The following is a 17,461-nucleotide window of genomic DNA, read 5'->3' as shown; positions in this document are numbered from 1 at the left end:
CGCTTCTTTCTCTATTTTCTTTCTCTTATAATGACTATCATAAATCCGCTAAGAAGACTCTGGTTTTTCAGCGAAATCAGGTAAAAAATATTTCTTATTCTTGGTGCTAATAATCGCTCCTCCCAACAGTTATGCACTTGAAATCCTATAGCAGAAATTGAGAGATTGAGAGATCCTTACAAATTATGTACATATGAAAAACAACTTGAAATGCAATATACACATTCTTTTAACCAAACAGCCATTTTAAGGTGAAACTCATTTACTAAGATATTAATATTTTCATTTCATTTAGAGATAATAAATAAATAATTTTTTAAAACATTGTCCTTGGATATGAATATATTAGATGAACTGATCATCAGGCAGTTCAGTGTTTGGGGTGGACCCAAACCCCCCAAACCCAACCAATTGGGTTTGAATTGGTATTTGATTTAATTTGAGTTGAATTTTAATTAAAATTGTGATTTAGTAGTTTAATTTGAATACAGGATATATTCATCTTTGATATATTATTTATGATATTAATAATAATATTATTTTATTGATAATATTATTTATTTTATTAAGTTTTAATATAATATATTTAAATTATATAAATATTAATTATAATATATATTATTTTTTATTTATATAATATAATATATATTATAAATTATAAAGTACTAATAATGATAGGTATACCTATATTAAGACTCGATTCTTCATTACTGCTGTGAAAACGCTGCGTACGGAGAAAAATAAAATTAAAAAATGGAAATCAACCGTAGGAGTTGAGCAAGACGCCGTCGTTCATTGGGCCATTTGATTGTCCCTCGAAATCATCGAGCCTCTGGGTTGGTCGTTTTGGCCTCTCGTTCCCTCGAAGAGTCCGTCCCATTTCTCTTTGCCTCTTCGAAAAACCTACCAACCAATCTTTTATTTTTTATATATAAATAAATTCTTTTTAACGCCAACCCAATTCATTTCTCTCTCCTAGTCTCTCAAATCGACCCCCAAAATTTCTCCTCTCTCTCCATGGAGGCCTCTACTGCTCTCTCTCGCATTGGGCTGGCGGGTCTGGCTGTTATGGGCCAAAACCTGGCTCTGAACGTCGCCGAAAAAGGCTTCCCTATCTCCGTCTACAACCGTACAACGTCCAAGGTCGATGAAACTCTGGATCGGGCCCACCGTGAGGGTGAACTTCCTTTGACCGGCCACTATTCTCCCCGTGATTTTGTTCTCTCCATCCAACGTCCCAGATCTATCATCATTTTAGTCAAAGCTGGTTTCCCCGTTGACCAAACCATCGCCGCGCTCTCGGAGCATATGGCTCCTGGTGATTGTATTATCGACGGAGGTAACGAGTGGTACCAAAACACTGAGCGTCGTATTGAAGAAGTTAGCCATAAGGGGTTGCTTTATCTCGGTATGGGCGTGTCGGGCGGCGAAGAAGGGGCTCGTAACGGCCCGTCGTTAATGCCTGGTGGGTCTTTCGAAGCGTATAATAATGTGAAAGATATTTTACAGAAAGTGGCTGCTCAAGTTGAGGACGGGCCGTGCGTTACTTACATCGGCGAGGGCGGTTCTGGTAATTTCGTTAAAATGGTGCATAACGGAATCGAGTATGGAGATATGCAGTTGATTTCTGAAGCGTACGATGTGTTGAAACACGTGGGAGGGTTGAGCAACAGCGAGTTGGCGGAGATATTTGCGGAATGGAACAGGGGTGAGTTGGAGAGTTTCTTGATTGAGATAACGGCGGATATTTTTAAAGTGAAGGATGAGTTGAGTAATGAAGGTGAGCTTGTGGATAAGATTTTGGATAAAACTGGAATGAAGGGGACGGGTAAGTGGACTGTGCAGCAAGCGGCCGAGCTCTCGGTGGCTGCCCCGACTATTGCGGCATCGTTGGATTGCAGATACTTGAGTGGGTTGAAGGAGGAGAGAGAGAAAGCTTGTGAAATTTTGAGAGAGGCAGGTCTAAAGGATGGAGTGCAAAATGTTGGAATAAATGTTGATAAGAAGAGGCTAATCGATGACGTTAGACAAGCTTTGTATGCTTCCAAGATCTGTAGTTATGCCCAGGGGATGAATTTGTTGAGGAGTAAGAGCAATGAGAAAGGTTGGAACTTGAATTTGGGTGAATTGGCTAGGATTTGGAAAGGTGGGTGTATTATAAGAGCTGTGTTTTTAGATAGGATTAAGCAAGCTTACCAAAGGAATCCTAATTTGGCAAGCTTGGTTGTGGACCCAGAGTTTGCGAGGGAGATGGTGCAGAGGCAGGCGGCCTGGAGGAGAGTCGTGGGGATGGCAATTTCAGCTGGGATAAGCACACCAGGGATGTGTGCTAGTCTTTCCTATTTTGATACATATAGGAGGGCAAGGCTGCCTGCAAATCTTGTCCAGGCTCAGAGGGACTTGTTTGGGGCTCATACTTATGAGAGGATCGATCGCCCTGGGGCATTCCATACTGAATGGACCAAACTTGCGCACAAGAGTGGCACTGGTATTGGTGCTTTTAATTGAGCTCCTCTTGTTGTTTATCTGTATTTTTGGTTCTCTGTTTGGTTGTATGTTTCAATTGGGTATTGAAAATGTTGGTATTTAAATGAGGATTCTACGTCTAGCTGAGAATTCAATGATAGACATTAAGGCATTGCAAAATCATTGTTTAGCCTCGTAGTTTTTGCTGATAATAAGAACTGCATGCCTTATTCATATGCAATACACAAAGTAGAATTTGTCTTATGCTTTTTGTTTACTTCTTAGCTTTCACCTTTATGTTCCTCATCCCTACTAACCAATAGATGTTAGATCTTTATGAAAAATTGTATTTTTTTTATCCCTATTAGTCAGTAAGATATGTAAGTGTTGGTTGAAAATCGGGTTTATAGGCGATGATAGTTAGCTTTGGAGCTTCTTCAGCAGAAAGCCTTGTGTTTCGGTGATCCTTAACAAATAGCAATGATTTCTTAATGCTGTAGAGCCAATATGTTGTTTGGGTGAACTTTTATGGTGATTTTTCAAGCTGTTGGTCAATTAAAAGTAATGGAAGAATTGGTGTTGAGTTAAATAAAACATTGCTTATCTTCTTCGAGATCCCATTTTGTTTAGCATGTTACTGGTCTTTCCTAGAGTTGGATTCAATCCAAGTTGCTTAGGCTCAAATTCCAATTTAGATCAAACTGGTCAAGTTCAAGTCAAGGATTGGGCTTGTTTTCATAAAATGAGTCGAATTCGAGTCAATCTGAATATTTGAGTATAAGTCGGTTTCATTCGAATATAAAGTTATATTGTTTTTTCCTTGAGTTCGAGCGTCAACTTGTCCATCTTGACTTAGTTCTTTTGGATTTGAATCTATCTCAAATTGGGTTTCATTTAGATTTAGTTTGGATTGAATTTAACTCTAGTCTTTCCTCTTATATTTAGAGAAATGTATGGTGTTTTTAGTGCATATTGACTTTTGGTGTTACTCGGGCGTAATGTTTGGCATAATATATGACAATTGAAATCTGTTTTCGAACTTCGGATGGTGCTTATGATTGAAATGGTATTTAAAATGTGGAAGTTATGTACAGAGCCTATATTGTATTTGCATGCACTTTCTAGGTGAATTGTTGACATACAAAGGTCATCTGGATTCTAGAGTTTAGGGGTGGATTCGGGCCGGGTCAAGCCCGAACATCTTTTGATTTGAGTTCAATTCAGATAAAAAATGGTTTGGTTCGGATTCGATTTGGATTAAAAATAGCTCAGTTCAGTTCGGTTCGAGTTTAACTCGAATCAATGGTTTGAATTTGTAGTTTAGTTCTGTTCGAATTAACAATTCGAATGTATGGCTTGGATTTGTGACTTGAGTTTGTGGTTTATTGACAAAATGATGTTATTTTATACAAATAATATTCAAAAATTTTTATTCGAGCCATAGATTCGAATTGAACCAAGTCATGAATTCGAATTATTGAATTCAAATTAATTCGAGCTGAATCGAACTACAAATTCAAACTACTGATTTGAGTTATGAATTTATGTTGAATTCAAATCAAATTGAGTCAAACACCCCTTGGTTTGAGTTCGGTTAGAATTTTAATCAAATGAATTTGAGCTGAGTTAAATCAAATCGAATTGATTTTCAAGATCGAGCTGACTCGAATCATATCTAGACTTAATAATGATAACCGATTTATCGAAATAATAAAATTATATATACAAATAATAAATATAAACTTGAGTATAATTAATGATATATCACAATGTGATTAGGTGATTTTGAATAATTAATTACACACGGATATGTTATTGTTTGTAGATAAAATGTTACTTTATTGAAATTTTCCTTTTAAAACTATCATGTATAGCTCATGCAAATCTGAATTCAAGTATCACATTGCTGTATAATATGTTTTAATGACGGCAACCCTAGATATAGATATATTGATCTGATTGTCCAGACAGCAACATAAAGCTAAAATGAAATTTCATATAATGGAAATAAGGTACTATGGTAAACCTCCATCCTCAATGGTTGGTTGTGTTCTTGTCACTGTTGCAGAAGGCATTTTGCTGCTACCGACCCATATGCTATTTAGTACCAAATCTTCATCAGCTTGTCTCTCCATTACTTGAATCTTTTGTGTCTTCCGAACTTTCATTGACAAAATTCCAACATAACCTATCAAAATCAACCCACCAAATCCAAGCCCAAACCCAATCACCCAAAAATACCACATAGCATTCTTCTTCTTCTTCTTCTTCTTCTTCTTCAGATTCAATGGAACAGCGATGGAGAAATGACCCTGATCTTGAGATTTGCAAACATTGGGCACACTCATTTCACTCATATGAACTGTCCCATTACTGCTAAATGCTACACATTTTGCTCTTGATACCCTTTCATCGGACAACGATGAATCCAAGAAACGAATCACTATAGGCCTTCCCATGGTATTGAGATCAAGCTTTCTTTTAGCCTGTATATTCCAAGCATCGAAAACCATGAATCCAATCACAGGAGTGACCATTGAGTAACCTGGAACACTGTAGTAATGCGAAGACCAGTTGCCAAAGTCTTGGTAGACTATAGCCAGTCTTCTGGCATGAGGCTCTGTTATGGTTCTTGATGGGATATGAATGTTGCTAAAATTAGCACCAATGTTCCATAGCCTCCTGCTTCTGAGCCTTACAATCGATACTCTCGTACCCGCCAATTCAGCTGGGAGAATTGGTTTGTATAGAGCGCCCGAATGATGAGGCCGGTGATGAACCAAAGTTTTGAAAGCAAAATCCTGAAGATATTCATCCAAAGAATTTGTAGTGTAGTTGTTTGAGCTATGCACAGAGGGAGAGAAATATAAACAGAGAACCAACCAGATGATTTTGAAGCTCATGTCCTTTTTGAGAACAGTTACAAACAAGACATGGAGTTAAAGGGAAAGGAAAGTTAAGGAGAAGAGTCTGTGTTTTGTTGATGATGATAGGCTTCTGGGCATGCCTGGAATGGGGCCCTGTGAGAGAAAACTAAAGTTATTTACACCTTTAACAAGTTGTGCAGTTTGACTTGAGCCATTGTGATCAGATTATTCATTGAGGCAACAGTGACTTCATGCTTTAACCACTCAAATTAATCATTCATGTCAAAAAGAAAGACACAGATTCCAGCCCTTTGTGTAGGGTCATGGGCATTTGTCTTGGAGTTATGACTAATAATTTCTCAGAGAAAGAAAATTTATGAAAAGTATATGCATCATGTGGGCACCTTCTGTGATAATTCTTGCACTAATGCACCCTAGAGCCTCTGCCTCATGATGATGCTTGCCTTTCATGAGTGATGTTCTTATGTTTCCTCTCATTTCATTTCATGTGTAATAATGCTTAGTACTTGGATAGCATAAGAAGATTAAAATGAAAACAAGGTAAGGAATTGTAAGATCAGTGAGCATTGAGGAGTAAGCCTTTCATTTTTCATTTCAGGATTTAGGATTGAGAGGACCAGAAGTCAAGCTTTGGATGCCTTGTATACGCATAGGCTTAGGTTTGAGGTGGAAGAAATTAGTGCCTTTGAAAAGTAGCTCTTTTGCACAAGTTTGAACTCACAAACTTATGGCATTGCTAAGCTCAAAAATAACCATTATAGTGCTTGAAACTTTGAAGCAAAAATTTTAAGCCGAATAATATTAGCTAACGTTTTAAAACCCTAATTGAGCCAGCTGATTCAACTGGTCGGAGGGAACCTGCCAGCTGCAATGGCTGTGGGTGACAATCCAATTGCTTCAACCATTAGACCGTATAAAACCACGGTTCAATGAAAAACTTACGCTTGTTCATGAGTGATGTTATTATGTTTCCTCTCATTTCATTTCATGTGTAATAATGCTTGGTACTTGGATAGCATAAGAAGATTAAAATGAAAATAAGGTGAGGAATTGTAAGATCAGTAACCATTGAGGAACAAAATCTTTTAATTATAGTTTATTTCAGGATTTAGGATTTAGAGGACCAGAGGTCAAGCTTTGGATGCCTTGTTTACGCATAGGCTTAGGTTTGAGGTGGAAGAAATTAGTGCCTTTGAAAAGTAGCTCTTTTGCACATGTTTGAACTCACAACCTTTGTGGCATAGCTGAGCTCGAAAATAACCATTATAGTGCTTGCAACTTTGAAGCAAAACACTTAGGCAGAATAATATTTGCTAACGTTTTAAAACCCGAATCAAATCGGCCAGTTCAACTAGACAGATGGAAGCTGCCAATGGCAACAGCTGTGGGTGACAATCCAATTGCTTTAGCCATTGGACTGTATAAAACCATGGTTCAACTGCAAAACTTAAGCCGGTTCACAGATGAATCATCAATCAATGGTGGAGACAAGTCATCAGAAATGGTGAGATTGATGATAAAAACGAATCAAATCATGAATTCGACACCAAAGGTGAATCAAAAGATAAAATTGATATAGGAAAATATGAGATCAATGCTGGAAAGATATGAAAATTACTATTTTTCACAGAAAGGAGCTGCCAACAAAGAGATCGACAACATAGAGAAAAACCACAAGAGACTAGTGTGCAGCTAGGGTTTTTTGACCTGGTTTCAGATCTAATAAAAGAAATTATATATCAGATGTATTCCAATCACGATAGATTCTTAACATGCTTATTTATATTCTATAAAATTTTAGTTGTCAAATTGCAAAGATAAAAAAAGGCCTACACCTGCAGATATTTTCTACTACACCTGCAGATATTTTCTACAACAGGCTGTCTAACAAAGCGATACCAAACAGGTTTGGAAAAATACTTAATGCCTGATGGTAAGCTCAGCCCTTAGATGAAGAACGCCATTGATAAAATAAAGGCTGTCATCCGCCATAAATGTTGTCCAAGGTACACCAAAAAGATTTCTATACCCAACAGCCTTCCCTCCTGTGAAAGTATAATTCCCTTTATATTTGCTCAAGTAATCTTCGGATGGCTTTGTTCTTGCAGCAAACTCATAGTCCACAGCAAATGACACCGATCCTTTCTCTTGCATCCCCAGAAACAAACCAAAACAATGAAATGAGCTTTGTTGGTCCATATTGCAGTGTGCTGATAGAAAAAAGCCCTGCCCACCAAGGTGAAACGCTTGTGAATAAACACGTCCAGCTGGAAACAGATGAGCACACTCCTCCCGCTTAAGGTCCAGGTACACAACACACTGCTGACGAGGCAATTCAAACTCCACCACCTTGACAGGGCGATACTTGTAAGCCCGCTCCACAAAGCGACGATGGATCGCATTCGCCTCCTCTGCTGCAAGAGAACGCTGACGGTATGGTGTCTCAGCCTTGAAAAAGAGAGACTCAAGCACAAGTTTGGATGCAAAATCAGGATCAAAGTCATTGCAGGTTAAAACTTTCTTCAGCTTACGACAAGTCATGTATGGAAAACGAATTAGTCTGCCAAGTCGAGAACCAAGGACTTCTCGCCGTTCCTCTAATTTTGGATAATGAGTCCGAGCCCACTTCAACACAAAATCATAAACAGTGTCCTCTGAAGCTATCTGGAGATCATCACTGGACAATACTGCCTCAATACCAGCCAGGGGCAACTTAAGAACCTCTTCCTGAAACCTGCAAAGATATACAATGTTTTTAACACTGATTCATAAATTATGAAGCTTTTACTCAACTCCAACAGAGCATGAATAGCTCATGATTTTCCACTTATTTAACAAGTAAAGAAGTGCCGCAAGCAGCCATTTAAACATAATGTGGTCAAACAATTTGGTCCAATATCATCAAGCCAGCAAAGTAAGAAAATTTTTAGCCAGATTGTATATCTTCACCCTCCCATCATTAATGGACATGAAACGAAAACATCCTTGTCCCCAAAAAAAGAAAGAGATTCATATTCAAAGGTAAAAGAGAAAACACTCTTTTAACAATCAAGAAATTGCACAAAGAAAGAAAAGGAATATGGATAAAATAGAAGCTTACTTAGTTATGTCCTTATATCGTGCAGCCAGAAATTGTTTCGCTGCATCTGTCAGTGGCTGCACAGCTTCCGCCATTAAAACACTAGATGGCAGGTCCAGATACAGTAAAGCAGACTCACAGGTCATTGGCAAGTCTCTTAATAACCTGCTGCAGTATCTCATGCATGATGCAACCTCAAATTTGTCAGCGGCCATTAACACGTCCAGCAAAGCAGTAGGGGTGGTTGTTGATAAGGTTCTAGTATACATGAAATTGAGGAGGTCCATAAGGGCTGCTTCTTCTGCACAAGGAATAAACAGATAACAGACTGAATAGTAAATGTTTATACCAAACATTTACCAGAAAATTTCAAACCACTTCTACATTACAAACAAGCATACAGAATTTCACATGTAAATGAATTTACCAGAGGCATGTATTTGCAAAGTTACATGTCGTTGCTCTGACTCCCTCATTCCGTTAGAGAACAACTGCAAGGAGAAAGAAAGAAGAGAAATCAATTAAGTGAGAGAGGGTATAATGGCGGACAACAAAAAACAGGTCAAGACTGCTCACCTTATAGAAAAAGGGGCTCATTGCTGCTAAAATAGGAGAGCTAATATGTACAGTCTTGACCCTAAGAACTGTTGAACAATCCATGCTCCACGATGAATCATTGCTATGAGTGGCTTCCTCACCTAAAATACATTATACATACAATGAATCCAAAGGAACACACAGTGCAACCAAGCCCTAACTAATAAATTACAGAAGAGTTGGCAAATATTAAGATCCAAGATATAAATACAAAGGTGGTAAACAACAAAAAGAATATGGAAATTTAAAACTGTCAATTCAAACTATTGAACAAAAATAATAGGAAGTATGTGAGGAATGAAGACTGTACCATCACAGTTCAAGCTCGACTTCAATCCAGCATCAACAGGTGATTCCTCAATCATTGCAACAGGTTCCTCATCCTGATTCTCATAGGCCACACCATCCTCGGTGTCTGGCATGTTACAATGTAAAATCTGCTCCTCACGTTGCATGAAAACATCAACGCCTAATGCAGACAATAACAAATCCAGTTCTAAATCATAGGAAGGCAAAAATCCAGAGACCCATAACTAAAATATACCAGCATGACACGTATAACTATGACATAAGCTAATCAAACGCAAAATTATGAGTATTCGATTGAACCCTGATTCTAGTACTCACGAATATCAAACTGAGGGTTTTTTTTCCAATAATTTGTTGCCAAAATTGAAATTCGATAAAACCTTAATTAATCAATTTTATAATAAACACGAAAAATCAGACAAAGAATAAATATTTGAATCTGATTAATTACATATACAACTGACCAGTGTCTTTCTTCATCTCCTCTCTCCGTCGTTTACGGTTGCGAGCCCAGTCGGCGATGGAGGAACAACCGTCGCCGTCTGATTTAGAATCGGGCAAATCAGGCTTGATCTCGATCCTCAGGACCCGATCCGAGAAGTTGCTGTCATTGAACGCGAATCCAAAGTCAGAATCGGGGCCACCCGGAGAGAAGTCAGAATCCATTTTGCGGGTCGAAGAGATCGACCGTCAATACTCTCATGCCCAACAAAAAACCCTAGGCCTTAATTCAAAATCAAAGTAAAAAAATTCTGGTCCCCTTCTTTTCGGCTTTTCTGTTTGATAATTTCTAAGCCTCAAAAAAAGAGAAACGTAAAGACTTGGGGCGACTTGGAAAGAACTATTTCAATTATAAGGAATAAAAGATTTTATTGTTCAATTAATACTAAATATTATCTACATCCAGTTTAAAGTCCGACGAATCCTTCGTAATCAGATTTTGTCGACGAGGGCTTAAAGCTTGAAAACTGTTTAATTATATATTTTTAATTTAAAATTAATTAATTATATAATAATATATTATTTATATATCTAAATTATATATAAAAAAATATGTATATATAATTTATTATTATTTTTATGTCTAATATACAATTCTATATATATTAGGGCTGGTTTCAAAATCTTCATTTTTGAATTGATTTGATTTAAATTAATTCAAACTAAGTTCATTTTTAGTTCAATTTTGATTCATTAGGGCCAAAACTCTAGTCATTCCGATCAAATCCAATCTTATGTGTATTATTTTTCATCGATCTGTTCTCCCACCTCTCAAAATTGGGTCTTTTTCACAAGTGCAAACAGTAATTACTAAAAATTGGGAAAATATCACTGTATTTTGCTATTGTTTTATTCATACTTATATAGTAAAAAAAAAATTATGTATGTAGATCTTGAATCTAATAACCAACCTATAACTATCGAATCGAATAAATTAAGAGTTTAATTTTGATATATTATCGAAAGAAACTTGTACATATACTCTTTTTTATAATAAAATTCCTTTTTTTGTCACTCGCATTATTATTTTGAAGTATATTTGATTATATTTTGAATGTTAAAAATATTAGAGGAGAAAAAAAATTGGAATTTTTGTAAATATATCTATCTGGAAAAGTATTATGTGAACGATTGATATTTAAAAAAATGAACCGTAAAAATAAATAAATATATTAGTAACGTTATTTATAGTATATGTATGCTTGAAATCACTCTAAACTAAATATAAATAAGACTAATTGAAGGTCAGTTTGAATTCAATTTAAAAATAATTTAATTTTAAATTTGATTTAAATCAATTTGAGTTTAAATATTCATATTAGTTCTCAACTTGTTTTATTAAAGCGTAAATTCAAATTCAAATTCGAATTCGAATTTAAACTCAAATAGCGCAGATCAAGTCCAACCCAATATATAGGCCCAACCCCGGTAAAATTTGACATTACCTGTGCAATTAGACCATGGTTGAGTCAATTTAATTTGGGCCTAGATGGACTAAGCCGGAAATTAGAAAATTGAATAGTATGCAATTATATATGTGAGTGACGATGCTTAATCTCAATATTTGAGTCCAAGTTCTTCTTGGTGGGCTTTTGTTCATATATATATTATAGAATAACCCGGGCTGTATCCGATCGAAGTGGCTTGAATTGAATTTATAGTTTGTTCACCTGGTGATAATGTTTATCTTTCCAACGATACTATTTATCTTGTTAATAGTTTTCAAGTGAAATTATACAACAACTTGAGGTAGTGATAGGTATTGGGGCTTCAATCTGAGCTCGAATTGACCTCAGTCTCGGTTTAAAACGAATTGAATCCACCCCAACTTATAACTAAAGCTTCAATTTACCTTTGGATAAGAATAATTCATCCAATGATTATTAAAATCCTGATTCTGTGTTTGTGTGTCTCATTCATCCCAATTACAAAGTTTGTGAATTAATGCTTAATGAGGTTGCCTTCTTAATGTGAATCTTTCTTTTGCTAAATTTATTCCTGACTTTAATTACTGAAAATTACATGGTGGATGAAACAGTGCAAGTTGAAAATTCTGTCTCCTTTTTTGTAATAATTAAGAAATTAAGTACCAACCGACAACTTTTATGGAAGTTGTTAATATTTTGGAATCTGGAATTGAAACGATGCGTTTTTCTTTTGGAATATATTAAGTAGCCGAGGAGGCATCCCAACAGCCATCCGAATGAGGTCCTGTCACATATTCCTTTGAATAATATCACGGCAAGTCAACTTCCCCCTTTTTTTTTTTATGTGTTTAATTGAGATAATTTTTTATTTTAAAAAAATAAAATATAATACCAAACATAGATCATTTAAAAATTATAATGAAAACTATCGTCTTTCAAACAAAAACGATAGGAAAACAATCAGGAGGAAGAGAAAATATCGACAATCAGAGGAGAAATTGTCATCAAAAAGTTGTCATCGAAACTTTAGAGAAAAAATAGTGATTTTTCAAACTTTGGATAGGGATAGGGGAAAATTGATAGTTTTTAGGGGTAAAAGAAATTGTTAGTTTTTAAATATAGGAGAGAAATGTGATTAAATTATTAGTTTTTTTAAATTTTTTTTCTAAATAACGAGTTTACTCCTGATATTAATCCTAAAAATTAATAGATAGATAGGTGTTTAAGTTTTTCGAAGTTAAAAGGTGAGAACTTGAGAAAACACTAATCCTTAGACAGAATAAGTCTTTCGGCTTTTTAAAAAATAAAAAATTATAATAAAGATGAATTATCTGAAAAATTAATGAGTATAAAATTTTATTATATTTGATCAAATTAATAGTTATTAATAATTATTATGTTTAGTTGATTGTAATAAAAAAATATAAAATATTATTTAACTTAAATGTATTTTGATATGAGTATTCTAAAATATTAATTAAAAATAAATGTATTTCTATCCTAAAATATAAATAAGTAAAGATAAAAATGTAATAAAATCAAAATTATTTTGGTTATCTTTTAAAACGTTATATTATTTCTTATATTACATACCACATTACCACTGAAATCTTTTATTATTTAATAAATCAAACAAAATGATATTAATAATAAAAAATAAATTATCAAAATAATATTTTATTACCCTAAATTAAACGCTTGTTTAGTGTATTTGTAATATATATTTACATATATAAATACACTCAATCTAATATCTATAAAAAATAAAATAAGACCATACGAACATATTTTTTTATATAATTTAAGTATATAAATGATATGTTATTATATAAATAAATGATTTTAAATTAAAAATAAAATAATATTTAATCATAATATATTTCCGATATATTTAAATTTAATATAAAAAATATCAATAAAATTATATGTACCTACTTTGAGTACACAAATATATACATATTTATCTGTGTTATCATGTAATTTGATGATTTTGAATTAAAAATAAAACAATAACTAATTATATGATGACATATATAAGTGTATATATATATATATCTAAAATAGATATACATAGTATTGCTCAAAAAATATATATATAATTTTATTATAAAAAATATTATTTTAAATCAACAACAAGAAAATGCTCTTCATCGATCCATTAGGATATAACGATTAATTGCACGAATTGTACGCAACGAATGTCACAATAAGGACAAAAATACCTTATTTTCCAAAGAAGTCCCACATACAGGAAAGAAAGATGCATCATTATCGCAATAAAGTCATAAATTAAACGGGAAAATTAATTAAAAATCTGACTAAAGGCTGTGCCAGTGTTGGCTACCTAAGGGAGCTAGAGCTAGAGCTAGAGATAGAGATAGGGAATAAGAACTGTTTGATTATAGATTTTAAAAATTACCTTAATAACCTATATTTTATTTTCTTATTTGATTTATTAATAATAAAATATTATAGTAATTTTCTATTATCAATGCTGATATGATAGATAATATAGGTAGTAATCTGATTACCACCTTCATCTTAAGTATTTAAAGATTACCAAGGTAATATTGATTTTATTATAATTATATTAGTATTTATTAATTTTTTGAGATAAAAATAAATTTATTTTTAATTAATATGATAAATAATATAAAAAATATTTAAAAAGAATTATATTCAAAAACATTTAAGTAAAATAATGTACTAATAATCTTTTATTACCTTTAACAAATATAATAATTATTTATATCTATTAAATTTTATCAAACATAGTAATCATTTATACCTAGTAATTTTTTAAGTAATCTATCTTCAAGGTAATCTTTATATTTTAGTAATAAAATATTACCCAAATAAAACGTCTCCTAAGAGTAAATAATTTATATAAGCATTTTCTGATTTTTTAGACTACTAGTAAACTATAGATCGTTCTTTATTTTAAATAGTAGTAATCACATTTTGTTTTTCATATAAATTATTATCTATGTTAAAATATGAGTAGTTAGATGATAGAGATTTATTTTTTATACCCATAATGTAAAATATAGTCTTATGAGTTTATTGTGATGTTTATTATTTTTTCTACAGTTGTGTTATTAATTTGTTTTGTTGTTTTAGAGAGTTGTGTACTTATTCATAGACTAAAAATAATATATTATTATTTTAAATATAGTAAATTAGTTTATTTGCACGATATCTCGTGGTTTTACTCTTCTCAATAAAAAAATTTTTACGTTAAATTGTGATTGTTTTTATTATATTTGTTTTTGATTGTTTAGTATGATAGAGTCGCATATTGGTTGATTGTTTATTGCCACATAGTTTAATTAAGAAGCGGAGAATTTGATTTTGGTTTTTTTAGTTTAATTGTTTTATTTTTAACAGCAATGAGTGCGGACTGCAGGAAGAGAGTGATAAAAATAATAAAACTATACGTAAATATTAAAATAATAATATTTTGATAAATAATTTATTATGCATGTATTTGAAAAAAAATAATAATCTCTTTTAAAATAATTTATTAGATCCTTTTAGCAAGATCTTATAAATTTAATAGTTTATATTTATATTATTATAATTTATATTTTTCTATAAATGTATGAAATATTCAACAAATTTCACCTTGATATTTTAGTAAAATTGAATTCAGTGCATTATTATTTATTTGAATTTTATTTAATTAAATCAAGATCAATATTTGCCTGCAATCGGAAAAGTTTTGACCAGTGGAAGCCTATGGTTATTACGTGGGACAACCCCATTTGTCCAATAGAGCAAAGAAGTAATCCCTTGTGCTTTTGCTTGCTTGCTTGCTGCATCGGAACTTGTCTTTCTGCCATGTTATTGCTGGCGTTTCTGTCATCTCTCTCGCCCGTATACGGAGGAAAATGTCTCTGCCTTTTACACTAGAACATTAATATAAAAAAACATCTGTTGTTGCTCAAGTTCCAAGCAAACCCAACTGAGCTTAATTAATAAGAATTCTTGAGCTCTGGTCTGTGCTTTGCATGCAGCTTTTACCATGCTTTCTATAGATTTATCAGAAGAAAGGCATCGTATAATCAAAGGGTTATTAGCTTATTATTAGACCATCTTCTTTTTATGCAAATTTAGAAGCTGTTGGTTAAAACTTGTATTCAATACTCATGAGATGTCATGCTCATTTTTGGCAATCGAAGGATCAGCTTTGCTTCATTGGATATTGCTAGAAGACTGAAGTTTAATCTACTAGTACAGCCGTTATGTATTTCGGTGAACGGGAAGGAATTTAGAGGGCATATTCTGGGCAGACAAGTGCAGGAACGGACAAATTATATCTCAAGGTGGAAGCTCATGATGCTTATCTAGCCAAAATGGCCAATTTCTTGTTGACTCGCAAGATTTTGAAGTGCAGAACTTGGGAAGAAGTGTCAAGCGATATAATCATCCCTAGGCCCAAAGACTTTTTCCCAACAACGCCAAAAGACTTAAACGCACCGTTTAGTCCATCAAACTTTCTCCGACGAAGATTCAAAAGTTCAGATTTTCACTTATCAATTGTGATTACTAGAAAAATTTATTAACATTAAGAGTATAATTATACTTTAATTATTAATTTAAAAAATAATAAAAATTTATCTATTTTTTATGTTAATTTTAAAAACTTATATTTTTTTTTTTACGGTTATTTTTTTTCCTTCCTTCTTTAGCAGTTAGACTTTGATTAAGAATATTTTCAACCCATCTTCTTTCTTCGCTAGTGCTCTCTCTCACTTCAAAGTCAACGAAATCGATCGAAGATGAATTGGTGAAATCAATCAAAGAAATTGAAGAGCTAAAGTGGAGTGAAGACAAAGAGTCGAAGTCGGGCAAAGATGAAGAGTAGACGACATTTTGTCTTTGAGGGTGAGAGAGAGCGATTCTACCAATTCTATTTTCGACTTTTTATCTTCTTTGAGCGATTCCACCGAATCGTCTTTGATTGATTCTATCAACTTTAGATCGGGAGAGAGTGCCAACAGAGAAAGAAGATAGGTTGAAGATGGTCTTAGTCGAACTTTGGTTGTCGGAGAAGAAAGGGAAAAACTATATCTAAGGGGGAAAAGATAAGTTTTCAAAACTAAATTGAAGAAAATTGTTATCTTTTAAAACTAAAATAGAGAAAGTAGATAAAAAATTATTTTTTTAAATTACTGATTAAATAATAATTATATTCTTAATAAACATTTTACTCCCTGAATAAAATAATAAGAGGTTAGGGCTAGTAATTGTCGGAAGATGCATTCCATCCTTTAGAATGAGAATTATACTCTCAAAAGTTTGAGGCAATTGTAATACTTCCCAAACTTTTGAAAACTTTAGTTTAACCTCCTTCAAAACTTTTGATTATTCAAAAATCCAACGACCTTTCCCTTCATCGACTGTTGCTTTTCTCTAGCACTCGAGTTACCCTTTAGTGATCGAGCTGACATTAACCATTTCTCCTCCATCGCGTGATAGAGGAGAAATAGTTAGTGTTGGCTCGATTGTTGGAGGGTGGCTTAAGCATTGGAGAGAAGCAACGATTGATGGAAGAAGAGATTACTGGATTTTTGAATAATTTGAAGTTAAAGAGGGGGTTAAATTGAAGTCTTTAAAAGTTTGAGGGACAGCTAAAATGAAAAAAAGATGAAAACCCTATGTTTGGAGGAGAAAATGTAACTTTTTAAAGTTAAAAAACTTTAGACAGAGGTGAAATTATTAATTTTTAAAACTTAAGACATAACTTTATGGTGACGAAATTCACTTTGACCGCCTTCTCTGAAATCGGCAACCTTCCTTTGACTCTCTCTGTCGCTTTTATTGACAAAAAGACTAATAAATTCAATCATTCTTAACAAATCTCGTTCATCTCCAACGAATGCAAAAGCGACCGACTTTTCAATCAAACATCGTTCATTGTTGGCTCTTGAAAAGAAATGTTCGTCGTCATTGGCTCTCGAAATGAAACGAGTGAAGAACATAAGTAGCCGATGAAATGAAACGAAACATCATCAGCTCTCAATAGATTGAATTGGCGATGACAAAGCTTAAAGGAGATGTTAATTTAGAGGGAGAGAGGAAGCTAATCTTCACTTGAGCAACAATGATGCTAACGAATTTCGATCACCGACATAGATGAAGAACGAAAGAAAACGCTAACAGAAAGAAATCATAATTTTTAAAATTGGATT

General features: G+C 33.4%; 3 protein-coding genes across 3 annotated transcripts; 1 reads left to right on the top strand and 2 right to left on the bottom strand.

Moving 5' to 3' along the window:
* Positions 1–849: 849 nt before the first annotated feature.
* On the top strand, positions 850–2,730 carry LOC123204591 (6-phosphogluconate dehydrogenase, decarboxylating 3, chloroplastic). The gene has a single exon (XM_044621333.1). It carries the CDS (start codon positions 1,018–1,020, stop codon positions 2,506–2,508), a length of 1,491 nt encoding a protein of 496 aa, XP_044477268.1. The 5' UTR covers positions 850–1,017; the 3' UTR covers positions 2,509–2,730.
* Positions 2,731–4,335: 1,605 nt separating this feature from the next.
* On the bottom strand, positions 4,336–5,618 carry LOC123204583. Its single transcript, XM_044621323.1, has one exon. The coding sequence runs from the start codon at positions 5,367–5,369 to the stop codon at positions 4,482–4,484; it is 888 nt and encodes a 295-aa protein (XP_044477258.1). The 5' UTR covers positions 5,370–5,618; the 3' UTR covers positions 4,336–4,481.
* A 1,498-nt stretch (positions 5,619–7,116) lies between these two features.
* On the bottom strand, positions 7,117–10,217 carry LOC123204582 (BTB/POZ domain-containing protein POB1-like). Its single transcript, XM_044621322.1, has 6 exons — positions 9,804–10,217; positions 9,341–9,499; positions 9,010–9,131; positions 8,861–8,924; positions 8,455–8,734; positions 7,117–8,088 (listed from the first exon to the last, which is right to left on the bottom strand). The coding sequence occupies exons 1-6, from the start codon at positions 10,003–10,005 to the stop codon at positions 7,275–7,277; spliced, it is 1,641 nt and encodes a 546-aa protein (XP_044477257.1). The 5' UTR covers positions 10,006–10,217; the 3' UTR covers positions 7,117–7,274.
* Positions 10,218–17,461: the final 7,244 nt, after the last annotated feature.

This window comes from Mangifera indica, chromosome 20 (genome assembly GCF_011075055.1).
Source record: "Mangifera indica cultivar Alphonso chromosome 20, CATAS_Mindica_2.1, whole genome shotgun sequence".
Classification (NCBI taxonomy): Eukaryota; Viridiplantae; Streptophyta; class Magnoliopsida; order Sapindales; family Anacardiaceae; genus Mangifera; species Mangifera indica.
The sequence above is the reverse complement of the archived record's forward strand: the minus strand, read 5'-3'. Positions and strand labels throughout refer to the sequence as shown.

Excerpts from the sequence above, each read along its gene's own strand:
- LOC123204591 (XM_044621333.1), top strand. The coding sequence starts at position 1,018 with ATGGAGGCCTCTACTGCTCTCTCTCGCATTGGGCTGGCGGGTCTGGCT.
- LOC123204583 (XM_044621323.1), bottom strand. The coding sequence starts at position 5,369 with ATGAGCTTCAAAATCATCTGGTTGGTTCTCTGTTTATATTTCTCTCCC.
- LOC123204582 (XM_044621322.1), bottom strand. The coding sequence starts at position 10,005 with ATGGATTCTGACTTCTCTCCGGGTGGCCCCGATTCTGACTTTGGATTC. Across the intron at positions 8,925-9,009 it reads TGAGCCCCTTTTTCTATAAG|TTGTTCTCTAACGGAATGAG; the intron begins GTGAGCAGTCTT and ends TTCTCCTTGCAG. Across the intron at positions 8,089-8,454 it reads CGATATAAGGACATAACTAA|GTTTCAGGAAGAGGTTCTTA; the intron begins GTAAGCTTCTAT and ends ATATCTTTGCAG.